This window comes from Vipera berus (assembly GCF_964194415.1).
Source record: "Vipera berus genome assembly, chromosome: 1".
Lineage (NCBI taxonomy): Eukaryota > Metazoa > Chordata > Lepidosauria > Squamata > Viperidae > Vipera > Vipera berus.
Genome location: NC_138202.1, coordinates 358806655 through 358833868, shown reverse-complemented (window position 1 = coordinate 358833868; position 27214 = coordinate 358806655). Strand labels below are relative to the sequence as shown.

The window sequence follows — 27214 nt, the reverse complement described above, 5'->3', positions numbered from 1 at the left end:
TATCCCTTCTTCTTTTTCACTCCCTTTCTCATTTTTTCTCTTTCTTTCTCTATTCTTTAATTTCTTTTTCTTTCTTTCTTTCTTTCTTTCTTTCTTTCTTTCTTTCTTTCTTTCTTTCTTTCTTTCTTTCTTTCTTTCTTCCTTCCTTCCTTCCTTCCTTCCTTCCTTCCTTCCTTCCTTCCTCTTTCTTTCTTTCTTTCTTTCTTTCTTTCTTTCTTTCTTTCTTTCTTTCTTTCTTTCTTTCTTTCTTTCTTTCTTTCTCCCTTCTTTCTCTTTCTCTCTCTTGTTTTTTTTCTCTTTCTGTCTGTCTCTCTCTCTTTCTCTCTCTGTTTCTCTCTGTCTTTCTTCTTCTCTCTCTCTTACAACCCTTGCAGCATTTCCCGGGGTCACGTGATCAAAATTCAGACCTTTGACAACTGGCATCTATTTATGACGGTGGCAGAGTCCCGGGGTCAGGTGATCCCCTTCTGCAATCTTCTGACGAGCATAGTCAACGGGGAAGCAGGATTCGTGCCGCGACCCTGTTCCTTACTTCACAACTGCAAGGATTCACTTAACAACCGTGACAAGAAAGGTTGTAAAAGGGGGGGGGCAAAACTCACCTAACCCCTGTCTCGCTTAGCAACAGAAATGTTGATCGAGGACCGCCTGCATCCCTCTCTGCTCATTCATCCTTTGGACTATTGGTGAATTAATTGAGCCATTCAGGCTTGTGGCCCAGCTTAATTAACCTGTTATTTCACCCGGATTAAACCTCGGTTACCAACATTCTCTCTCTTCCTTTTAATCCCGTTTTTTTCCCCCTCCCCAATGCAGAAACGCCACGAAATGCTGGCTCTGGAACCGCTGCATTCCTTGCTCCGGATGAAATGGAAGAGATTTGCCCGGCACGTCTTCTTCATCTCCTGCGGCCTGTACTTCATCTACAACCTCATTTTGACGTTGATCTCCTACTACAGGCCTCACACGAAGCAGGTAGAGAGGGCTCCCAAAGGTGCTTTTTTCAAGAGGCCGCTGGACTTTCTTGTTTTCCTTTGAAGACATTTCGCTTCTCATCCCAGAAGCTTCTTCAGCTCTGACCGGATGGTGGGGAATGAGAGGATTTATACTCCTTGCAGACAGCCGGTCGTTTGCCTCCTTTTAGAGAGTCGTTGAGGCCACCTGGAGGTTTACCTGTGTCCTCGGGGTCATCTGAGTGGGGCAAATGGGTGTGGAGCCTTCTTGGAACTGCGGAAAGGACCGTGTTGTAGACTGGAGATGGAGGATGTTGTTGAGGGAGGGCAGCTCAATTTTGACCTAGATGGCCTCTTTGACCCCTCTTTCAAACCAGCGGACACAGATAAACCTCCAAGTGGCCTCAACGACTCTCTGAAAGGATGCAAATGACCGGCTGTCTGCAAGGAGTATAAATCCTTCCATTCCCCACCATCTGGTCAGAGCTGAAGAAGCTTTTTGGAGGGGAAGCGAAACATCTTCAAAGAAGAACAAAGGAAGTCCAGCTGCCTCTTGAAAAAGCATCTTGGGGACAACCCTAACCTGGAATGATGCAGAACCTTCATAAACAGGAACGTAAGGCAGCACCATCTCATCCTTTTTTATTCTGGACAAGATGGATCCCTTTCCAGGGCATCTTGAACTGCCCTGGAAACTTCTACAGGTAGTCCTTGACTTACGGCCAACAATTGTGAGCAGAATTCCCATGGCTAAGCAAGGCTAAGTTAAATGAGTTGCGCCCAGTTTTAAGATCTCTATTTTTTTTGCCACGGTCGCTAAGTGAACTGCTGCCGTTGTTAAGTGAATCAGGTGGTTGTTAAGCGAATCCGGCTTCCCCCACCAACTTTGCTTGCTGGAAGCTGCAAAGGGCGATAACGTAAGCCCAGGATGCTGCAGCGATTATAAATACAGGTAGTCCTTGACTTACGACCGCAACTGAGCCCAAAATTTATGTCGCTCAGTGAGACATTGGTCGAGTGAGTTTTGTCCCCTTTTACGACCTTTCTTGCTATGGTCGTTAAGTGAATCCCTGCATTGGTCGCAAAAGGGGATCATGTGACCCAGGGACACGGCGACCGTTGTAAATACGAGTCAGTTGCCAAGCATCTGAATGCAAATCACATGATCAGAGGGATGCTGCAACGGTCGTAAGTGTGAAAAACGGTCATAAGTCCCTTTTTTCAGTGCCTCTGTAACTTCGAAGGGTCACTGAGTGAACTGCTGTAAGCCGAGGACTACCTGGCATGGTGGATGCCAAGTGCCCAAATTTTGATCACCTGATTGTAGAGATGCTGTGATGGTCGCAAGTGCAAGCACCAGTCGTAAGTCACTTTTTCCGCCTTGTTGTAACTTTGAACAGTCATTCAATGAAGGGTTGTAAGGCGAGGACTACCTATATTCTTATTTTTTTCTTCTCTCTCTCTTTTTTTTTTGTCCCTAGCCTCCACCGTTCCCTTTGGCACTGATCGGAGACCTGAATTGGCTGCAGCTATTGGGACAAGCCATGGTTATATTGGGAGCTGTGTTTATTGCTATTAAAGAGGTAAGTAGAACAACGGCTAATGACCCTCTTTTACCGGTCTACTATAGAGAGCGTCCTCTCGTACGGTATTGTGGTTTGGTATGCTGGCCTGACAGCCGCGGACAGGAAAGTATTACAGAGGGTAGTGAGCACAGCACAAGACATTGTGGGCTGTTCCCTGACACCACTGGATGACCTCGCCAGGGCTCGTTGCCTTGGAAGAGTGAGGAAGATTCTCAGGGACGACTCACACCCTGGACGGTATCTCTTTACTCTCCTACCATCCGGTAGGAGATATAGGAGTATAGCCAGCCGTACCAACAGGCAGAAAAACAGCCTTTATCCGTGGGCTGTTAGGCTTTTGAATGGGATATAATCTCTGTGAACTTATGCAGAATTGACTTGGGAGGCCGGTGTGTGGTGTAGTTGGTTCACATGGTGTGGTAGGATGGAGGGTTTGTTGTCACTGTGTGTTGTGGGGAGGGAGCACGGGGGGAGGCTCAGCTAATCTCAATGTACACATGTTGTACTTTGACAATTATTATTATTATTATTATTATTATTATTATTAGTAGTAGTAGTAGTAGTAGTAGTAGTAGTAGTAGTAGTAGTAGTATACCGCCCTTCTCCCGAAGGACTCATAAAGGTTTATTATTATTATTATTATTAAGAGGTAAGTGCTGCTAGGAATATTCGACACCGGCATGGATCTCTTCTCTTAGAGTGCCCGAACTGGGTTTCACACAACAGACTAAAACATAGGAAGAACGGCTGCGGGACTTGGGTTTGGCCAGTGTAAGGAAAGAAGAAATAGGGGACACATGATAGCAGAGTTCCAATATTTAAGGGGATGCCACAAAGAAGAGGGCGGTCAAATTATTCTCCAAAGCACCAGAGGGAAGGACGAGAAACAAATGATGGAAACTCATCAAGGAGAGAAGCAACCTGGAATTAAGGAGAAACTTCCCGACAGTGAGGACAATCAACCAGTGGAACAGCTTGCCACCAGAAGCGGTGAATGCTCCAACACTGGAAGTTTTTAAGAAGAGACTGGACAGCCATTTGTCTGAAATGGGATAGGCTTTCCTGCCTGAGCAGGGGGTTGGACTAGATGATCTCCAAGTTCCCTTCCAACTTTACTATTATTAATATTAAATTTATGTCAATTGCCAATCCCCCAAATTTGGGATCACCTGAATGTGGGGATGCTCCCATGGTTGAAAGTATAAGGGCTGGTCGTAAGTCTTTTTTTTCCCCAGGTCCGTTGTAAGTGATACTGTAGTAAGTCAAGGACTAACCTTTAATTGTTGAGAGCAAAAAATATGTTCTTTTACAAAATGAAATTAAATTGGGGCTGAGGAGTTTTGTTCCAGTTCTTGCACAGAATGTGAGATATGACACAGCTGGGGACTATAGGCAAGTGAGCCCAACATTTCTCTTGCTAAGTGAGAGAATTGTTAAGTGAGTTTTGCCCCCACTTTGTGACCTTTCTTGCCACAGTTGTTAATCAAATCACTGCAGTTCTTTGGTCATTAAGTGAATTTGGCTCTCCCGTTGAGAATAGAATAGAATAGAATAGAATAGAATAGAATAGAATAGAATAGAATAGAATAGAATAGAATAGAATAGAATAGAATGGAATGGAATGGAATGGAATGGAATGGAATGGAATGGAATGGAATGGAATAGAATAGAATGGAATGGAATAGAATAGAATAGAATAGAATAGAATAGAATAGAATAGAATAGAATAGAATAGAATAGAATAGAATAGAATAGAATAGAATAGAATAGAATAGAATAAGAATTAGGAATAGAATAGAATAAGAATTAGGAATAGAATAGAATAAGAATTAGGAATAGAATAGAATAGAATAGAATAGAATAGAATAGAATAGAATAGAATAGAATAGAATAGAATAGAATAGAATAGAATAGAATAGAATAGAATAGAATAGAATAGAAGAATAGAATAGAATAAGAATTAGGAATAGAATAGAATAAGAATTAGGAATAGAATAGAATAGAATAGAATAGAATAGAATAGAATAGAATAGAATAGAATAGAATAGAATAGAATAGAATAGAATAGAATAGAATAGAATAGAATAGAATAGAAGAATAGAATAGAATAAGAATTAGGAATAGAATAGAATAAGAATTAGGAATAGAATAGAATAAGAATTAGGAATAGAATAGAATAAGAATTAGGAATAGAATAGAATAGAATAGAATAGAATAGAATAGAATAGAATAGAATAGAATAGAATAGAATAGAATAGAATAAGAATTAGGAATAGAATAGAATAAGAATTAGGAATAGAATAGAATAAGAATTAGGAATAGAATAGAATAGAATAGAATAGAATAGAATAGAATAGAATAGAATAGAATAGAATAGAATAGAATAGAATAGAATAGAATAGAATAGAATAGAATAGAATAGAATAAGAATTAGGAATAGAATAGAATAAGAATTAGGAATAGAATAGAATAAGAATTAGGAATAGAATAGAATAGAATAGAATAGAATAGAATAGAATAGAATAGAATAGAATAGAATAGAATAGAATAGAATAGAATAGAATAGAATAGAATAGAATAGAATAGAATAAGAATTAGGAATAGAATAGAATAAGAATTAGGAATAGAATAGAATAGAATAGAATAGAATAGAATAGAATAGAATAGAATAGAATAGAATAGAATAGAATAGAATAAGAATTAGGAATAGAATAGAATAAGAATTAGGAATAGAATAGAATAGAATATAGAGTAGAGTAGACTAGGTTAGAATAGAATAGAATATAGAAAAATAGAATAGAACAGAACAGAACAGAATAGAATAGAATATAGAATAACAGGGTTGGAAGGGACCTTGGAGGTCATCTAGTCCACGCCCCTGGTCAGGCAGGAAACCCTATACCATTTCGGACAAGTGGCTGTCCAATCTCTTCTTAAAGTGCTGGAGCATTCACAACTTCTGGAGGCAACAAAAGAGGATCACGTGACCCCGGGACTCTGCAGCCGTCATAAATAGGAGTCAATTGCCAAACATCCAAATTTTGATCACGTGACCAGGGGGATGCTAAAACAAACGTGTGAAAAAATGATCATGTCCCTTTTTTCGGTGCCATTGTAACTTCGAACGGTCGCTAAACGAACAGTGATAAGCCGAGAACTACCTGTCGAACGGGCTAGCATCTGTTTAATGTGCCTCCTAAATCTGTTGCATCCTGTGTGTATTTCCCCCTGCAGAGCGTAGCCATTTTCTTACTACGGCCTTCCGATCTACAAACAATCCTTTCAGACGCCTGGTTCCATTTTGCCTTGTAAGTGATGTGTTGACCTGCTTTACTATTCCCCTGACTTACGACTGTAACGGGCAGGCTCCATTACGGTCGTACGTCGAGGACTACCTGTAGGCCTGTTCCTTTGGGGATATTTCATTTGCCTCCAACCCCCAAAACCAACCTAGATTTGCAGGATTGCAGAAATCTTCCTTTTCATCCGGTGAGTTTGAAGCTCGGCTACTTTAAGATGGGTGGATTTCCACTCCCAGGATTCCCCAGCCAGCCTGCTTGCATCTTGGGGAAACATTCCTTCTCCCTAAATAAATGTTAAATGTCATCAAGCCAGATTTGGTCACTAATCCATCAATGTTTCTTGCATTCAGAAGCCCCTGCATTTAATCAGCTATTAGGAAAATGCATTGCCCTGTCGGTTTTCTTTAGTTGGGATAGATGCTCTAATAAATGGAACTTTAAAAGGAAGACTGTAATCCCTATTCGTATCCTTGTTATCTCTTTTTCTACATCCTTTTTGTTTAAAATATTCCTTTGCTGTGTTGTTTACTATTTGTAGCTTTTCTTGCTTCTGTTATCGGTTTTATTTGGGTTTACGTGATATTTTTATAGTTCAATAAAGACAGGTCTTGACACCCCCCCTCCTCTCTCTATATATATATCTAGCTCTCTCTCTCTGTCTCTGTCTGTCTTTGTCTGTCTGTCTGTCTGTCTGTCTGTCTGTCTGTCTCTCTCTCTCTCTCTCTCTCTCTCTCTCTCTCTCTCTCTCTCTCTATCTATATGTATGTATGTATGTATGTATATGTATGTATATATATGTATGTATGTATGTATATGTATGTATGTATATGTATATCTATCTATCTATCTATCTATCTATCATCTATCTATCATCTATCTATCTATCTATCTATCTATCTATCTATCTATCTATCTATCTATCTATCTATCTATCTATGTCATATGTTAACTATTAGATTACCTTGCTAGGCCCCAAACATGGGGCAAATCTTTATTTCCTGTTTTCAGCCTTATCTCAAAGGCCATCGAACAGACTGTAGTCACACCGGACAGTTCATATATTTATGTAAATTACTAACAAAGAATTAAGGGAGACTGAGATGCATTTCTGACTCATTAGTCTTCATCAGTCAGACATACCCTTCTGAGGTTCGAACCTGGGCTGATTGCACGTTAGGCAGTGTATTTACCTCTTGAGCCACAGGTTCTCTCTCTCTCTCTGTTAGCTTTCTGCAAGGGGAGAGATATGTGTCATATGTTAACTATTAGATTACCTTGCTAGGCCCCAAACATGGGGCAAATCTTTATTTCCTGTTTTCAGCCTTATCTCAAAGGCCATCGAACAGACTGTAGTCACACCGGACAGTTCATATATTTGTGTAAATTACTAACAAAGAATTAAGGGAGACTGAGATGCATTTCTGACTCATTAGTCTTCATCAGTCAGACATACCCTTCTGAGATTCGAACCTGGGCTGATTGCACGTTAGGCAGTGTATTTACCTCTTTACCTCATTCTTCTGGGAGAAACCCGCCTTGATTGACAGACGAGTCCCAACCACCAAGAATGATACCAGACCCAAACTCATGATAACATCACATGACATCACCACCACACAACCATTCAAAAAGCAAATCCGAACCCACAACGATCACGACACACAACCACAAAACAGAAACCTAACTACAGCTGCAACATCAGCCACTTTAAACCCCTCCAAACCACACAATAAGCAAACTGACACCCACTATAAAAACATGGCACCACCACAAACACGGAGCCGAACAAAAGCAGCACAACTCACCAGTTCAGGTCTAAGGCTGGCAGCTGAGACCAGCCCATCCACTCAAAACACATCCCCACCCAATCAGAACACAGCCCCCATTCAAAACACACCCCCACCCAATCAGAACACAGCTAACCCCCCACCCAATCAGAGCACACCTCCACCCACAGAACACACCCCCTCTGGCAGTTTAAAAAAGAGGAACAAACAGCCACTACCACACGCTTCTCCCAGAAGAACGAAGCTGAAGCCACCAGCCTGAGGATGACAGATGAGATTTCGTCGAAACGTTGCCCTGATACCTCCAATTCTACGTGGGGAAAAACCCGAATGACCAAAGATCTACACACACACACACACACACACACACACACACACATTCTATCTCTATCATCTCTCTCTCTTTCTCTCTCTTTAAATATATCTAGCTCTCTCTTTTTCTCTATCTATCTATCTATCTATCTATCTATCTATCTATCTATCTATCTATCTATCTATCTATCTATCTATCTATCTATCTATCTATCTATCTATGTATCTATCCATCCATCTATCCATCCATCCCTCTGATTGTATATCTAGCAATCCACCATATAATGGAGATGTCAAGTAATTTAAGATCAAAAGTATTATCATACCGTCAGTACTTTGGGTGTGAGTTGCAGTGCTTCTTTTCTTAACGTTACTTTTAACTTTGGAGGAAAAACCCAAATGATTTTATGCTGGTAGTATTGGCCCCCTAGAATGATTGTAACTGATACGGACAGAATTTGGTCTTTCCCTCCTTCCGATACCTGAAGCTCCCTAAAGAATAAAACGTGAGCCATCCCCTCACTGTATCATGTAAACATCGCCCTGTTGAAACAGCGCGATGTTAAATGTTTATAACGGTCTAAGAAGAAGGAAGAATACCATTTTTAAAAATAATAATAATAATAATACTGTTTTTGTGGTCCTTCTCAGTTTCATTCAAGCGGTGCTGGTGATTGTCTCGGTCTTCCTCTACCTTTTCTCCTACAAGGGACACCTGCCCTGCCTGGTCCTGGCCATGTCCTTGGGCTGGGCCAACATGCTCTACTTCACTCGGGGGCTGCAGTCCATGGGGATCTACAGCGTCATGATCCAACAGGTGAGGCACCCTGTGCTTTGGGCCAGGCACAGCCATTCATTCCCCTCAAGAGGGAGGTTGCACAGAGCCAATGCTGTCTGTCTGTCTGTCTGTCTCTCTCTCTCTCTCTCTCTCTGTATCTATCATCTATCTACGTCTATCAAATATCTATCATCTACAGTATATCTATCAAATATCTATAGCTAGCTAGCTATCTATGTATGTATCTATCTAACTCTATCATCTATATCTATCAAATATCTATCTTATCTATCAATATATGTCTATCAAATATCTCTATATCTATCTATCTTTTATCTATCTATATATCATCTATCTATCTACCATCTATCAATTATTATCAATTATATCTATCTAGTTATCTATGTATGTATGTATGTATGTATGTATGTATGTATGTATGTATCTATCTATCTATCTATCTATCTATCTATCTATCTATCTATCTATCTATCTATCTATCTCTGTATCTAAGTCTATCATCTATTTATGTATCAAATATCTGTTATCTATCTATCATCTATCTATTTCTTATCTATCTATCTCTTTATCTCTCATCTATCTATCTGTATCATCTATCTAAGTCTATCAAATATATATCATCTATTTATGTCTATCAAATATCTATCTGTCATCTATCTTATCTATTTCTTATCTATCTCTCATCTATCTATCTCTCATCTATCTATCTCTATCTATCTATCTTTCTATGTGTATCATCTATCTAAGTCTATCAAATATCTATCATCTATGTCTATCAAATTATCTATATCTATCTATCTATCTATCTATCTATCTATCTATCTATCTATCTATCTATCTATCTTTCTATGTGTATCATCTATCTAAGTCTATCAAATATCTATGTCTATCAAATTATCTATCTATCTATCTATCTATCTATCTATCTATCTATCTATCTATCTATCTATCTGTATCATCTAAGTCTATCAAATATCTATCTATCTATCTATCTATCTATCTATCTATCTATCTATCTATCTATCTATCTAATCTATCTGTAGTCCTTGACTTACAACTGTAATAGCCAGCATTCTCTGAGGTGGGTCCACTTCGACTCAGCCCGGCTGTTTTAAGATGTGCTGGGTGGGGGAATTCTGGCAATAGAAGCCCACCCATCTTCCAGTGGCCACCTTTGAGAAACACTGCATTAAACTGACAAGGCAACATCTCCCACAAACATGTCCGCCCATTTTTTTAAAAACGATCTAAAATGGCTCCCGATCCCCACCTCTCGAATCCAAATTTCCCGTTTTAAATACATTCAGAAGAAGTAGAGCCGTGCCATTTATTTTCCTGTGCTTTAAATTCATCGTTAACGTTTTCCTTTTGCCTGGCAGGTCATCTTGCACGATGTGATCAAGTTTATTGCTGTCTACCTGGTGTTTTTGTTCGGATTTGGCGTAGGTAAACAGAATTTGATGCATTTTCGCAGGGGCATCCACGGGTGGGGGGTGGGGGGTGTCTAAAGAAGCACAAACGGTCCTCATACTGACATCTCTCCCAAGTCAAGTACCTGCAATTCGGGAGCTTGGCAACGGGCTCACATTTACAACTGGTTGCAGTGTCACATACTATGGTTCGCAACCTTGAATGCCCGTGCAGAAAAATGAATTCACACTTACGACCGCAACAAGTCACTTAAGAGCCATGATAAAAATGGTCGTAGAACCAGCTCTGACTCAACTTACAACTGCAATGACCTACAGTGGAAATTCTGGTGATAAGTTAAGAATTGGCCGATTGGTGGCCGATTGGTGGCCCCCAGGGGGAGAGCGTTCTCTGTGGGCGCGCCAGACCTATGGAACCGCTTGCCGGTTGAGCTCCGGACGGCCCCCGACCTCCGCTCCTTCCGGCGTGACTTAAAAACATATCTATTCGAGCAGTTCTGACCTGGTCTGATGGGTTAGGGTTGGGGTTTTAATATGTTTTAACACTGTTTTAAACTGGGCTAAATATTTAATTGTTTTTTAACTTTTGTATTCTGCTTTTTTATATTTATTGCCCTGTACACCGCCCTGAGTCCTTCGGGAGAAGGGCGGTATAAAAATATAATTTAATTAAATTAATTATCTACATTGTTTCTGGTGCTTGCACAGAAAGTCCTCGACTTACGACAGTTCATTTAGTCAATGTTCAAAGTTACAATGGCACTGAAAAATGGGACTTGCAAACATTTTTCACACTTACGACTGCTGCAGCATCCCCTGGGTCATGTGATCAAAATCCAGTTGCTCGGCAACTGACTCGTATTTACAACGGTCGCCATGTCCCGGGGGGGGGTGTCACATGATGCCATTTTGCGACCTTCTGACAGTTAAAGTCAATGGAGGGGAAGCCAGATTCACTTAACAAGCGTGTGACTCACTTTACAACTGCAGTGAATCACTTAACATCCGAGGCAAGAAAGGTCATAAAATGGGGCAAAGTTCACTTAAAGGTCTCACTTAACAACAGAAATTTTGGGCTCAATGCTGGTCGTAAGTCGAGGAGTCAAGATAAACCTTGCAGGTACAAATATCATAATATTGAGGCTGGTTCATAGAACCTGCTAAACTGGATGGGCCTGCTGGTTTGCGTCTTAACAGCCGGGGTGAACGCCCAGCCTCCATTAGGGTTTGCATTTGCTTCGTCATATAGTGGCTTAGTGAGTGGCAGGAATAACAAGAACAACAAAAACAACAATAATGTTGGAAGGGACCTTGGAGGTCATCTAGTCCAACCCCCTGCTCAGGCAGGAAACCCTATACCATTTCAGACAAATGGCTGTCCAGTCTCTTCTTAAAAACTTCCAGTGTTGGAGCACTCACCGCTTCTGGAGGCAGGTTGTTCCACTGGTTAATTGTTCTGACTGTCAGGAAGTTTCTCCTTAGTTCTGGGTTGCTTCTCTCCTTGATTAGTTTCTCCATCCGTTGCTTCTTGTCCTGCCTTCGGGCGCTTTGGAGAAGAGCTTGACTGCCTCTTCTTTGGGGCAGCCCCTGAGATACTGGAAGGCTGCTATCATGTCCCCCCTCACCCTTCTCTTCCTTAAACTACACATACCCAATTCCAGCAACCGTTCCCTATATGTTTTAGCCTCCAGTCCCCTGATCATCTTCGTTCTTCTTCTCTGCACTCTTTCCAGAGTCTCAACATCTTTTTTTACATCGTGTTGACCAAAACTGGATGCCGTTTTCCAAGTGTGGCCTTACCACGGCCTTGTAAAGTGGTATTAGCCCTTCACGTGATCTTGATTCTGTCCCTCTGTTAATGCACCCTAGCACCGCGTTGGCTCTTTTGGCAGTCTTTCAGGACTGTCTTTCAGGAGGCATAAATTATAGTTGATATTTTGGAGCAGGAAGCTGATTCCAAAGTCAAGATGCAGACCCTCAAAACTGCATGGTTGAAATGCGGGGTGTTCAGGCGGTCCTTGACTTATGGCCACTCCTTTAGCGGCCGTTCAACGTTACGACAGCCCTGAAAAAAAATATCGTCCATCATAGCGTAGCTTGAGTAGTGAGCTGCAGGAATGAAGCTTTACAGTGGGCTGTCGATTATCAGGTATCCCTTCTCTGTGGGAGCGCCAGCCCTATGGAACCAGCTCCCCCCTGAGCTTCGGATGGCCCCAGATCTCCAGTCCTTTCGCCGCGGCCTCAAAACACTCCTTTTCCACCTGGCTGACCTGGACTGACAGGGATTTTAATTATGTTTTTAATTTTTAACTCTAATTTTTAATTTTAATTTTAATTTATTTTACAGGGGCCATTAATTTTTATTTTAACTTCTGTATTATTGTATGTTATTGTTGTTAGCCGCTCTGAGTCCTTCGGGAGATAGGGCGGCATATAAGTCCCAATAATAAATAAATAAATAAATAAATAAATAAATAAATAAATAAATAAATAAATAAATAAATAAATAAATATTTTGGAAGCAGGAGTGACTGCAGGCAGGAGATCTAAAAGTCAAAATGATGGGGTCCTTGATGCCCTCTATTCTTGGTGCTTTTCCTGCAGTTGTTTTATTAACCAACTGGAGAACCTCATCAGTGCTAGATGGGAGGGGAGCTTGTTCCCTGGAGAAAGAGGAGGAAGAGGAAGAGGAGGAAGAAGAGGATGAAGAGAAAGAGGAGGAGGAGGAGGAGGAGGAGGAGGAGGAGGAGGAAGAGGACTGTGGGGTCCTTGGTGTTTTCTGAGCTGGGTGGTTTCCTTGCAGACATTTCATCACCCAACTAGGTAACATCATCAGTGCTAGAAGGGAAGGGGGTGAGGAGGAAGAAGAAGAAGAATAGGGGGAAGAGAAGAAGAGGAAGAAGAAGAGGAAGAAGGCTGTGGGGTCCTTAGGGCTCTCTGAGCTGGGTGGTTTTCACCCAACTAGGTAACATCAACAGGGCTGCAAGGGAGGGAAGTTATGGTGAGGAGGAGGAGGAAGAAGAGGAGGAGGAGGAGGAGGTGGAAAAGGAGGAGGAGGAGAAAAGGGGGAGAAAGAGGGCTGTGGACTCCTTGATGCTCTTTGAGCTTGGTAGTTTTCTTGCAGACATTTCATCACCCAACTAGGTAACATCATCAGTGCTAGAAGGGAGGAGAGTTATGGAGAGGAGGAGGAAGAGGAGGAGGAGGAGGTGGAAAAGGAGGAAGAGGAGAAAAGGGGGAGAAAGAGGGCTGTGGACTCCTTGGTGCTCTCTGAGCTTGGTTGTTTTCTTGCAGACGTTTCATCACCCAACTAAGGAACATCCTCAGTGGTAGAAGGAAGTTGGGTTTGTGGAGTGGAGAGGAGGAGGAGGAGGAGGAGGAGGAGGAGGGGGGGAAGAGGACTGTGGGGTCCTTGGTATTCTCTGAGCCTAGTGGTTTTCTTGCAGACATTTTATTACCCAACTAGGTAGCATCATCAGTGCTAGAAGGGAGTGTGCGGTTCGCTCTGCGTTTATATACTAGTGGCTTGCCCTGTTCAGTGTTGCTGGCAGTTCCTTGATCAGACTGTGGTTTACTGTTTGATTGTTTCTCCGCGTTGGTAATTCTATTCATTTATTTATTTATTCAGCTTCTATAGTTGCCAGTCAATGACTCTGGGCAGCTTACAATTTAAAACATAGACAACAGAAGGAATATAAAACTAAACAAAAAAAATAATATTTATCGAAACCGCTTGATCGTTAGTCTAGTGTTAATCTCTGTTTATCCGGATGTGAATTGCTGCCAAGGAAATGTTTTGGTCTTTTAAGTAAGCAATAACGATGCTTACTGTAAACAACCCCCCCCCCCCCGTCAAGGAACTATCAATTCAGACAAACCAACCAAGAGTAAACAACAGCCTGATTGAAGAGCCACTAAGAAGATTCCCACCAACAGTGACAGGGCAAGCTACTAATATATACACACAGCAAACCCTTCTAGCACTGATGATGTTGCCTAGCTGGGTAATGAAATGTCTGCAAGGCAATTATCAAGCTTAGAAAGCACTAAAACCCCCACAGTTGTCTTCCTCCTCCTCCTCCTCCTCCTCCTCCTCCTCCCCCCTTCTGGCACTGATAAAGTTCCCTAATTGGGTCATGAAATGTCTGCAAGAAAAACAACTCAGCTCAGAAAGCACAAAGGATCCCATAGCCTCCTCCTCCTCCTCCTCCTCCTCCTCCTCCTCCCTCTATCACTGATAATGTTTCTTAGTTGGGTAATGAAGTGTCTGCAAGGCAATAGCCAAGTTCAGAAAGCACCAAGGACCCCACAGTCTTCCTCCTCCTTCCTTCAGGCACTGATAATGTTCCCTAGTTGGGTCATGAAACATCTGCAAGAAAACCACCCAGCTCAGAGAGCACCAAGGACCCCACAGCCGCCCTCCTCCTCCTCCTCCTTACAAAATCCCCTCCCTTGTAGCCCTGATGATGTTACCTAGTTGGGTGATGAAACGTCTGCAAGCTCAGAGAGCACCAAGGACCCCACAGCTCTCCTCCTCGTCCTTCCCTTCCTCTTCTTCACTCCCTTTTCTTCGCCTCCTCCTCTCCATAAACTACTCCTTCCTTCTAGCACTGACTTTGATGTTCCCTAGTTGGGGTCATCAGACATTTGCAAGAAAGCCAGCCTTGGAGAGCACCAAGGACCTCACAGTCATCGTCCTCCTCCTCCTCGTCCTCCTCGTCCTCCTCCTCCTCCTCCTCCTCCTCCTCCTCCTCCCTTCTCTTTCTCCACAAACCTCTCTCCTCCCTTATGGCAATGACCTTGTTCTCTAGTTGGGTCATAAAACATCTGCAAGAAAAACAACTCAGCTCAGAAAGCACCAAGGACCTCACAGTCTTTTTCTTCTTCCTCCTCCTCCTCCTCCTTCTCCTCCTCCTCCTCCTCCTCCTCCTCTCTCCCCCCCCCTTCTGGCACTGACCATGTTCTCTAGTTGGGTCCTAAAGCATCTGCAAGAAAGACAACTCAGCTCAGAAAGCACCAAGGACCCCAACAGTCCAATCCTGAGCTGCAAATATTCTCTTCCAAAACGCGAAACACATCCACCAAAATCGCACGCTTCGTGCTTTTCGACTCCTTCCGTTTCAGACTCTTAACGTCCTACGGTGAGCACTGAACCTTCAGGAAGATCTTGTAACCTCAGAGTTTTTGTTTTTGTTGTTGTTGTTGTTTTTTAAAAAAAGAGTCTAATCTTCTCCTCCTTCCCGTTCTCCACCCAGCCCTGGCAGCCTTGGTGGACTCTTGTCCCGAAGACAGCAAATGCAACGAGTACAGCGTCTTGGGCAGCATCGAGGTTGACCTGTTCATGCTGACCCTGGGCCTCGGCGAGCTCGACGTCCCGAAAAACGCCAAGTACCCCATCCTGTTCCTTCTGCTGCTCATCTCCTTCGTGATCCTGACGTTCGTCCTGCTCCTCAACATGCTGATCGCCTTGATGGGAGAAACGGTGGAAGACATTTCGAAAGAGAGCGAGCACATCTGGAGGCTGCAGGTGGGCCTGGGGGTGGGGGTGGGGTCTCTTGGGGATTCCTTTGAGGAAACCGGGATTGAATCCAGATGTCTATGGAGGCCCCAAAGGTGCTTTTTCAAGAGGCAACTGGACTTCCTTTGTCTTTCCTTGAAGAGGTTTCGCTTCTCAACCGAGAAGCTTCTTCAGTTTCGACCGAATGGTGGGGGGGAGGATGGAAGGATTTATATCCCTTGCAGTCATCTGGTCATTAGTACTCCCTCTGAGAGTCATTGAGGCCACTTGGAGGCTCGTCTGTGCCCTTAGGGTCCCCTGAATACAGGTCGTCCTCGACTTATGACCACAACGGAGCCCAAAACGTCTATCGTTAAATGAGACACGTGCTAAGCGGGTTTTGCCCCGCTTTGCGAACTTCCTGGCCACAGTTGTCAAGTGAATCGCCTCCGTTGATAATGATTATGGGGACACCACCGAGGTCATAAATCCCCTTTTCTTTTCTTTTTTTAATTGAAAAGTTTTAGAGTACATTTTATCTTTAACAATCCCCCCTCCCCCCACCCCTACCTATCCCTCCCTACCCCTCCCCCCATTTCCCCCCCCCCGACTTCCCAGAGCTAAGTACAAGGTATAAAAACAAAGAACAATCATAAACATCCATATGCTAACAACAATAAACTCTTAAATCTATCGCTCTCTAGCTCATATAAGATAACTACAAGCAATATTAATATTACATATAAAAAGAAAGAAAAAAGAAAATAGAAAGGAAGACTTATTCAAATGCTAAGTGAAACTTTTTAGTCCCATATTTCTTCTGGATATATTCAATCCATTTTTTCCACTCCATAATATAACGTTCTTGCGAATGATCTTTCAAATAAGCCGAGATCTTTGCCATTTCCGCCAGGTCAGAAACCTTTAGAGTCCATTCCTCTATAGTCGGCAGTTCCTCCTTCTTCCAATATTGACCTATTAAAAGTCTTGCTGCTGTAATTAAATTCACCATCAACTTAGTGTCCACAACAGTAGCATCTGTAATTATGCCCAACAAAAACAATTGCAGACAAAACTTTATCCTTTGCTTGAAGATCTTCTGCATATTCCACCAAATTTTTATCCAAAAAGCCTTAACCTTTTTGCAGGTCCACCATATATGAAAATATGTTGCATCTTCGCCACCACACCTCCAACATTTTGGCTGATAGTTCGGATACATACTTGCAAGCTTTTTAGGATCTAAATGCCATCTATAAAACATTTTATAAAAGTTCTCTCTTAGGTTCTGAGCTTGTGTAAATTTTACGTTCCTCACCCAGATCTTTTCATAAATCCCTTTTTCAAGCGCCGTTGTAACTTTGGACGGTCACTGTTGTAAGTTGAGGACTACCTTCAGTGGAAATGGATGGGGAGCCTTCTTGGAACTGCTGAAAGGACCGTGTTGGAGGAGGAGATACGAGGTGACCCACTGAAAGAGGAATCAAAAAGGCCCTCTTCGTTAAAATTCATCAGCCCTCTCTCAATTGGGGGGGGGGAAATACGACATCACCTCCAGTCCTTTCAGCAGTTCCCCCATCCATTTGCACTGTTCAGGGGACCCCGAAGGCACGGATACACCCCCAAGTGGCCTCAACGACTCTCAGAGGGAGCACTAATGACCAGATGACTGCAAGAGATGTAAATCCTTCCATTCCCCTCCATTCGGTCAGAACTGAAGAAGCTTCTTGGATGAGAAGGGAAACGTCTTCAACGAAAAGCAAAGGAAGTCCAGTTGCTTTTTGGGGAAAAAAAGGACCTTTGGGATGAATGGAGCAGATGCTATCTTTTTGCATCGCCTGCCTTTGCCGGCGGACGGAAAAACGTTTGAATAGAATAGAGCGGGAAGGGACCTTGGAGGTCTTCTAGTCCAGCCCCCCGCTCAAGCAGGAGAACCTATACCAGTGATGTTGAATCTTTTAGACACTGAGTTCCCAAACTGCAACCCAAAACCCACTTATGCATCGTCGGGTGCCAGGTGGGTGTGGCCCATCGGGTGGGTGTGGCCCATTGGGTGGGTGTGGCCCGTTGGGTGGGCACGGCCCGTTGAGTGGGTGTGGCTGTGGTGGTAACGGCAGACTGGGTGGGACTAAAAAGTTCAATCAATCAATTCCAACTTTGCGAGATCGGTTTTTTTTCCTGCAATTGATTGATTGAACCTTTTTTTTTTTTGGCACACGGTGGCGGAGGCCTAAAGCGAAAAGGTTTTATAAAGCCCAGCTGAAGGCCTAGGACTGGGGTGATGGTGCGCGTGCCCACCGAGAGGGCTCTGCGTGCCACCTGTGGCACACGTGCCATAGGTTTAAAAATTTAAAATTCCATTTTTTATATCCCGCCCTTCTCCGAAGACTCAGGGCGGCTTACAAGCTTAGCAGTAGCCTTCATTCTATGTATATGCCTGCTTATTAAGGCTTCCCCCCCCCCCAGCGGCATTTTTACAAAGTCAGCTTATTGCCCCCAACAATCTGGGTCCTCCTTTTACCTAGCTCGGAAGGATGGAAGGCTGAGTCAACCTTGAGCCTGGTGGGACTCGAACCTGCACTAATTGCAGGCAGCTGGTGTTACTTAAGGAGGCATTAGCCCACTGCTCCACCAAGGCTCTTTCCACGGACCTATACCATCTCAGACAAGTGATGGTCCAGTCTCTTCTTGAAAACTTCCAGTGACGGAGCACCCACGATTTCTGGTGGCAAGCTGTTCCACTGGTTAATTGTCCTCACTGTCAGGAAGTTTCTCCTTAATTCCAGGTTGCTTCTCTCCGTGGTCAGTTTCTCGTCCTGCCCTCTGGTGCTCTAGTGAACAACCTGGCCCCCTCCTCTTTGTGGCAGCCCCTCAGATACTGGAGCGCTGCTATCATGTCGCCCCTATTTCTTCTTTTCTTTAAACTGCCCATACCTAAATCCCGCAGCCGTTCTTCATATGTTTTAGTCTCCAGGCCTTGGGTCATCTTAGTTGCTCTTCTCTGAATTTTTTCCAGACTCTCAATATCTTTTTTGTGAAATGGTGACCAAAATTGGCTGCAGCGTTCCCAGGTGTGGCCTCACTAGGGTTTTGTAAAGCGAGACTTAATACCTCACGTGATCTTGATTCTATGCCTCTGTTTATGCAACCCAGGATTGTATTCGCTTTTTTGGCTGCTGCCGCACACGGCTGGCTCACGGTCAAGGGATCGTCCACTCGGACTCCGAGGTCCCTCTCACAGTGGCTGTTTTTGAGTCAGGTCTCGCCCAATCTGTACTTGTGCCTTTGGTTTTTTTCTGCCTAAATGTAAAATTCTGCTTTTCTTCACATTGAAACTCATTTTGTTGGATGGGGCCCATGGTTTGTCAAGATGGTTTTGGAGCCTGTGCTTGTCTTCTGGGGTGTTGGATACTCCTGCCAGTTTGGTGTCATCTGCAAATTTGACGAGTTCTCCTTCTATTCCCTCATCTAAGTCAACCTCTTCTTGGTTCTTCTCCCTGTTGCCCCCAGAGAGCCAGGACGATTGTGGAGATCGAAAAACTTCTCCCCAAGTTCCTGAGGAGGAAATTTGAACTTGGGGAATGGTGCAAAGTGGCTGACAATGACACGCGATTGTGTTTAAGGTAAGTGATGGGCCAGGTGGGGAGGGATTTTTGTTCCGCGGGGGCAAAGAGAGGAAAATGCAATGGCGGATTAAACTAATGAATTCTGAGCTATGGAAAGTACATAATGCAATCATGAGGATGAAACATAAGGGTGAATTACTGAGAAAAGAGAATAGTTGTAGCTAAGATTGGACTGTGCACTCCTTGCTGCTGTCAATGCTGCAAACATCGACACGTTTTTCCACTGGTAATATAAGAGGCAGCCTTTTGTTTAAACGGCTTCGCTTTGAATCACAGAAGGGAGGGAAATGTGAAACGGCTATTTTGAGAAGGCACAGAAAGGGAAGTGAAACTTCATATGTAAAACTAATTGGAGAATGTGATTCACGACGTGGAATTAAGGGAGGGAATTGTGCGTGATACGATGGGTTTGGGGGAGGAGATTTCAGATTCTGGCATCCATCCATGAGTGCCGATGCTTCGTTCTCATTATTGAGACTTTTTAGATAAAAAATGCCTGAATTTTGCTTGAACTGTCTCATTAATCGGAACCATGACATCTGCGCTCTGAGCTTAGTTATTTTCTTGCAGACATTTCATTACCCAACTTTCTGTTTATTTATCATAGCTTGCCCTGTCATTGTTGGTGGGAATGTTCTTAGATGAAAATTAGAGGGAAGATAGACAGACAGACAGACAGACAGACAGACAGACAGATAATAGAAGGAAGATATAGATAGAAATAGATAGATAGATAGATAGATAGATAGATAGATAGATAGATAGATAGATGATAGATAGATAGATAGATAGATAGATAGATAGATAGATAGATAGATAGATAGATAGAGGGAAGAGATAGATATGGAATAGATAGATAGATAGATAGATAGATAGATAGATAGATAGATAGATAGATAGATAGATAGATAGATAGATAGATAGATAGATAGATAGATAGATAGATTGTTCTGTACCAGCCTGCTACCGGCCCTGCAGAAAAGGCAGGGACAACCCCTTTTACAAGAAGGCAAGAGGCTGGAACTAAGCCTGCCAAATTTATGGATACAAAAGCAAACAGAACAAGACACGAACCATGAAACAGGAGCTATTCATACGGTTGCCTTCAGCAAACCAGCCCTCCCACGCATACCCCTTTTATACAGTTCAGGGAGTGGCTTCTCTCTGCCTCCTTCCGAGGAGCCCCATTGCCTTCCTCTGTTTACTCCTGATTGACTGCCTCCTGCGTTGGGCGTCCTTGAACAGGGCCAGCTGTGGGTCATCTTCATCCACGCTGTCAGGCTCACACAGCTGGGTCTGCGTCGTGACCAGGTGGGAGGGGCCTGGCTGAGGGCTCTCATCAGCAAGATCTTCAACCCCCTCAGCAACCTCTCCAACACCCCCCTCCTCCTCCTCCTCTGAATCGTCTGACCCAACTGCCAAACCCACAGGCTGACCCTGAATCACAACATAGATAGATAGATAGATAGATAGATAGATAGATAGATAGATAGATAGATAAATAGATAGATATAGAAAGAGAGAGAGAGAGAGAGAGAGAGAGAGAGAGAGAGAGAAATAGATAGATAGATAGATAGATAGATAGATAGATAGATAGATAGATAGATAGATAGATGATAGATAGATAGATAGATAGATAGATAGATAGATAGATAGATAGATAGATAGATAGATATAGATAGGTAGACAGACAGACAGATAGATGTAGGGCTTTTTTTCTCATAGAACGCTCAGAACGGAGTTCCGGCACCTTTTTTGGATGGAACCTTGTAGGGTAGGCAAGGCGGGTTGTATGACATGTGTGAGTTCCGGCACCTTTTTCTTTTACAAAAAAAGCACTGGATAGATGTGTTGGTGTTCTCTCAGTCTGGTGATTTTTTAAAGATGTTACCCAACTAAGTAACATCATCAATGCTAGAAGGGGTTTGTTCTCTGTTACACAGAAGAGCTTTGCCCTGTTGGTATCGATGGGAATGTCCTTGTGGTTTTCTTGAATTGGTGGTTGTTTATTCTTTTATTGTTTACCTGAATTGGCAATTCCTTGATTGGGGTATTGTTTACTTCTTGATTGTTGGTCTCGTACTAATCCTGGCATTAATATCTGGGGGTTGATCTCTTCTCTTCTGAATACTTATGTAGATGTTCCTTATGTAAATGAGTTAATTTGTTTGCCCTGTAACTAGAATCAATGAAGTCAAATGGACGGAGTGGAAAACCCACGTGGCCTTTATCAATGAGGATCCAGGAACAACAGGTAACCGAACAGCGCTACACAAGGAGCTGCATAGTTTTAAAAACAAAGCCTAGATATTTTCCCCTAAAAATGTTTGCTGATCATAGAGGTGCATCTGTTAGTTACCATTTAGTACAGTCCCAGGTAATAGAAATACATACAGGTAGTCCTCAACTTACGACTAGCTAGTTATCTAATTATGTATGTATCTATCATCTATCATTTCTCTATCTATCCGTCTCTCTGTCTCTATCCATCTGATATCTCTTTCTTTCTACCTATCCTTATCTTTCTCCTATCTACAGATATCTATCTATCTATCCATCTCTCCTATCTCTGTCTGTCTATCTATCTGTCTATCTATCTATCTATCTATCTATCTATCTATCTATCTATCTATCTATCTATCTATCTATCTACCTATCTATCTCTATCTATCTATCTATCTATCTATCTATCTATCTATCTATCTGTCATCTATCTATCATCTTTCTCTATCATCTTTCTCTCTGTCTATAGCTCTCTATCATCTATCGATCATCTGTCTCATATGAGTCTATCTATCTATCTATCTATCATCTTTATCTATATCTATCTATATCTATAATCTCTGTCTATGTCTATAGCTCTATTATCTCTATCCTATCTATCTCTTGGTCATCTCTCTCATCTTTATCTATCTATCTACCTGTCTATCTATGTATCTTTTTCTTTCTTTCTTTCTTTCTTTCTTTCTTTCTTTCTTTCTTTCTTTCTTTCTTTCTTTCTTTCTTTCTTTCTTTCTTTCTTTCTCTTTCTTTCTTTCTTTCTTTCTTTCTTTCTTTCTTTCTTTCTCATCTCTGACTATCTGTCTATAGCTCTATTATCTATCTATCATTCTATCTATCTCTTGGTCATGTCTCTCTCTTTCATCTGTCTGTCTTTCTGTCTGTCTATCTATCTATCTATCTATCTATCTATCTATCTATCTATCTATCTATCTATCTAATTTACATTAGGAACACGTGGCTGGGGAATTCTGGGAGCTGAAGTCCACCCATCTTAAAGCCCCCGAGGTTGAGAAGGACTTTCCTATCTGCCTCCCCTGAAATATACTCCATCCTTTATTCCAAGATAAACGGAGTGGACATCTGAATGAACTGAGGCCCTGCTTTTCCTGTTTCCCTTTCAGAGTGCAGCAAAATGCAAGACACCTCCAGGAGTAACAGCAAAACCACTTTGAACGCCTACGAAGAAATTTACGACTTGCCAGAAACGACAGTTTAAACCACGTACCCACCGCGAGGGGCAATTTTAGACCACGAAGGCTTCAGAAAAAGCCACACGAAGGGCAGGAGGCACCCCAATATCGTCGACACGAAGGGCAGGAGACACCCCAATATCATCCATTCCCGAGCTCGGCCAGACTAGCATTCAGATGAAGAGGGGAGGGGGGTAACACCCCTCCATTGCAAGAGGGTTGACTAAGAGTTGTAAGCAGGGAGAATAAGGGACCCAGCCTAGATTTTCTCAACTTTGTGAGAAGTCTTTGACTTCTTTTGTTGGTGTCCTGAAGGAAATACATTTCAGATTTCACGAGAAACCACAGTACAAAATCTGCAGCACTGACCACGTGGGGAGGGATTGTTCCTGGTGGATTGGGACCTGCTCCCCTGTTTGCTGTGGCAGGCTAGAGAGTAAGCGAAGGGGGTCAGGATGAGCCCCCCCTCTCTCTCTCCTGGGCCAATGGGAGCGTGGTCTGCCCAGAGGTGACCTCAAGCCAATTTTGGCTAATCTTGGAAACGAACCAAGATTGATCCCGGTTTGTCCTCAGATGGGGAAGAAGAAGCCCTTTAGGAGAAACATCTGGAGGGTGGAGAGGGCAGAGGTTTGATGCACCATTATTGCTAAGGACACTTCCTGGATGAGTGTGTTCTAGGAATTTGTATTTAACTTGAAAGAAACATCACTTTTTAAATGGTAAATTTGGGGAGGTGATGTCTAGTTGGGGGCATTTTTGTACACTTGTGTGTGTGTGTGTGTGTGAGAGAGAGAGAGAGAGAGAGAAAGAAAAGAGAGAGAAAGACAGAAAAGAGAAGAAAGAGCAAAAGAGAAAGAAGGAGAAAGAGAAAAGAGAGAAAGAAAAGAGAGAAAGAGAAAGAAAATGACAGAAAAAAGAAAGAAGAGATAAAAAAACAAGAGAAAGAAAAAGGAGAAAGAAAAAGAAAAGAGAAAGGGAGAGAGAAGAGAGAGAGAGAGAGAAAGAGAGAGAGAAAGAGAAAGAGAGAGAGAAAGAAAGAGATGCATGCATCTCCAATGAAAATTCTTGAATTCCGAGTATGTGCAGTATTTATTCGAGTAGTTCTGGGTTTTTCAGTGATGTTTTGTGAGCGTTGCCAGAAACCATATTGCTGCTTTTTTGATTAGCACTTTACAGCCAGATGTGCAATTTGGCAAAAAAAATCTCCCTGCGGAAAGGCGACAGACCTTTGCAACAGGCACTCGTCGTTTTCCCAAACTTTATGACTTTGTCCAGGGATTTATCAGACCTGGGAACATATATGTATATATTTATTGAAAATAAAGAGAAATAAAGTCAACTGTTTTATAAACATCGATATCTCACTAGTGTGCAATTCTGTGACGGTCGGGGGGGGGGGGAACCCATCATTCTCCCTCTGAGGAGATAGTTTAATTCTTACAGAGAGTCCTCAGCTTACGACTATAATGAAGCTTGGCCATTAGAATCCTGAGGGTCATAAAACAGGTCGTCCATGTCATCGATCCAATTTTATGATTGTTATTATTATTTTGCAACAGTCATTAAACAAATCAATGGTTCCTTCTGGGCTGGTTTTGGAGAAAACCGGAAGTTTAGGTCACTTTTTGACAAAAAAAACATTGTAAAAATGCGGTCATCTGGGACACTGCATATAACTATAAATGGGGGCTGGTGGCTGAGTGGCCAGAACGAGGTCATGTGACCACGGGGGGGGGGCATGGGATACCCTGGAGAGATTCATCATAACCTCAAATGGTTGCTAAGCGACTGGTTGTAATTCAAGGACTTTCTGTTCCTGGTTTTCTGATCTAAAGCAATGTCTAGATCAGGGGTCCCCAACCTGTGGGCTGCGGCCTAGTTAGTGGGCCCTGGCCACCGGGCCACAGGACGGGCTGGCCAGTGAGCATGCATGTGTGCTCACACACCCTTACTTGCATTAGCACCACGGCTGCAGGGCGTAAAAACAGGCCACTGTGCCACAAGACACAAAAACGGGTCACTGCTGTGCCTCAAGGTACAAAAATGGGCTGCCACCGCCGTGTCTTGGGGCGTGAAAATGGGGGCCACCACAGCACAGAGCGCAAAAACGGGTCAGCGCTGTGCTGCAAGGCACACCCCCCCTTACTTGCACTAGCACTGCGGCCGCGGAGCACAAAAACAGGCCACCGCACCACGGGGCACAAAAATGGGTCACCGCTGTGCTTCAGGTCGTGAAAATGGGCTGCCACCGCCTTGTCTCAGGGCGTGAAAATGGGTGCCGCACTACCGCAGGGCACAAAAATGGCCTGCCGCCATGCTGCAAGGTGCAAAACTGGCCGTTGTGCCATTACAGAGTGCAAAAATGGACTCACGACTCAGTTTTGAAGATCATATTGGAGTCGTGGCCAGGGGGGCATTTGCCCAGGTTCGCCTGGTGCGCCAGTTGCGCCCCTATCTGGACTGAGATGCCCTATGTACGGTCACTCATGCACTCGTTACCTCTCGGATAGATTACTGCAATGCTCTCTACATGGGGTTGCCCTTGAAGACCACCCGGAGGCTCCAGCTGGTGCAGAATGCCGCCGCGCGGGTAGTGATGGAAGCATCCCGATACTCCCATACTACACCCCTCCTGCGTGAGCTGCATTGGTTACCGGTTATCTTCCGGGTGAGATTTAAGGTGCTGGTACTTACCTTTAAAGCCCTACATGGCTTAGGCCCGGGATATTTGCAGGACCGTCTTCTGCCGGGGACGACTTCCCATCGCCCAGTGCGCTCACACAGAGAGGGCCTCCTCAGGGTGCCGTCGGCCAGACAATGTCGGCTGGCGACCCCCAGGGGGAAGGCCTTCTCTGTGGCAGCGCCGGCCCTGTGGAATCAACTTCCCCTTGAGCTCCGGATGGCCCCGGATCTCCGGTCCTTTCGCTGCGACCTCAAAACGTTCCTTTTTCATCAGGCTGACCTGGATTGACGACGGGTTTTTAAAATGTTTTAATTTTTAATTGTTTAGTTAATTTATTTTGGGGCTGTTTATTTAATTTCTTTTAACTTTCGTATTGTTGTTTTTATTGTTGTTAGCCACCCTGTTAGTCCTTCGGGAGATAGGGCGACATATAAGTCCCAAAAAATAAAATAATAAATAAATAAATAAATAAATAAATTAAGGCACTATGCCAGGTAAGAGCAGGGCAAGGTTAGTGGGTATCACGCAGGCACTAGCCCCACCCCGTTTGTGGTGCGCATGTGCTCGCGGCCCCATGTGAACGCACGCACACACACACACATGTAAAATGCTTTCCCCCCCCTTTTCCTCCAGTCCACCAGCTGACAAAGGTTGGGGACCCTAGTGTTCTGTACCAACCTGCTACCGGCCTTACAGAAAGGCAACCCCTGTACAAACGGCAGAGGCTGGAGAGCGTCTGAGGCTGGAAAGCGTCTGCCAAGATTTATTACACAAACAATAGAACAAGAAACAAGAACAAGAAACAATAGAACAAGAAACAAGATACCGGAACTTTGATCCTCAAACGGAGCGGTTGCTTTCAGCAACCAGCCCTTCCCCAAACACTCCCTTTATTAGAGTTCAGGGCGTGGCCTCCCTGTGCCTCCTTCCGAGGAGTCCCACAGCCTTTCTCTGCTTGCTCCTGCTTGACTGCCTCCTGCGTCGGGCGTCCTTGAACAGGGCCAGCTGTGGGTCATCATCATCCGCACTGTCGGGCTCGCGCCGCTGAGAAGAGGGCCCTGGCTGGGGGCTCTGCGAAGCCTCCAAGCCATCATCAGCAAGTTCGTCTTCAACACCCTCCTCCTCCCCCTCGTCTGAGTCATCCGAGTCATCCGAGTCATCCGACCCGGCTGCCAGACCCACAGGCTGACCCTGAATCACAACACCTAGATTCAGTGCTCTTATTGAAACCAGAGTGACTGAAAAGTTAAACGTTCAGACATGTCGGGAGTTTTATTTGTCCGTCACATTTTTAAAAAAATAATAAAGTTGGAAAGGACCTTGGAGGTCATCTAGTCCAACCCCCTGCTCAGGCAGGAAACCCTAAGCCATTTACCCCAGCTCTTCCTAGCGTTCTCCAAGCAATTTTCCGTCTCACAGGTAAATCCCGAATGAAAGACGTTCCTCGACTTGCAACGCGGCCCCGAATTTCGAGACGGCTGCTAAGTGAGTTTTGTACCTTTTTATGACATTGGTTGTTAAGTGAATTGCTGCCGTTGTTACGTTCGTCACACGGTTGTTAAGGGGAATCTGGCTGCCCCCCCCCCCCAATTGACAGGGCTTGCCAGAAACTCGCCAAAGGGGATCGCGTGACACACACCCCCCGGGACGCTGCGACCGTCGTAAATATGAATCGGTTGCCAAGTTTGATCACACAATCATTGGCATGCTGTCACTTTTTTCAGTGCCGTTGTAGTTTTGCACGGTCACAAAATGAAAGAGCCAGC

General features: G+C 43.6%; 1 protein-coding gene across 1 annotated transcript in view; it reads left to right on the top strand.

The window, feature by feature from the left end:
• TRPV3 (transient receptor potential cation channel subfamily V member 3) overlaps positions 1 to 24124 on the top strand; it is a gene marked incomplete at its 5' end in the record, with an annotated part of 51843 nt that extends 27719 nt beyond the window's left edge. Inside the window, 9 exons of the mRNA XM_081337996.1 lie at positions 817 to 975; positions 2435 to 2536; positions 5774 to 5847; positions 8592 to 8757; positions 10119 to 10185; positions 15425 to 15696; positions 19177 to 19289; positions 21476 to 21546; positions 22697 to 24124. Coding sequence (XP_081194122.1) covers positions 817 to 975; positions 2435 to 2536; positions 5774 to 5847; positions 8592 to 8757; positions 10119 to 10185; positions 15425 to 15696; positions 19177 to 19289; positions 21476 to 21546; positions 22697 to 22791 — 1119 coding nt within the window. The 3' untranslated portion in view covers positions 22792 to 24124. The remainder of the gene's footprint in view (positions 1 to 816; positions 976 to 2434; positions 2537 to 5773; positions 5848 to 8591; positions 8758 to 10118; positions 10186 to 15424; positions 15697 to 19176; positions 19290 to 21475; positions 21547 to 22696) is intronic.
• Between the last annotated feature and the right edge of the window lie 3090 nt (positions 24125 to 27214).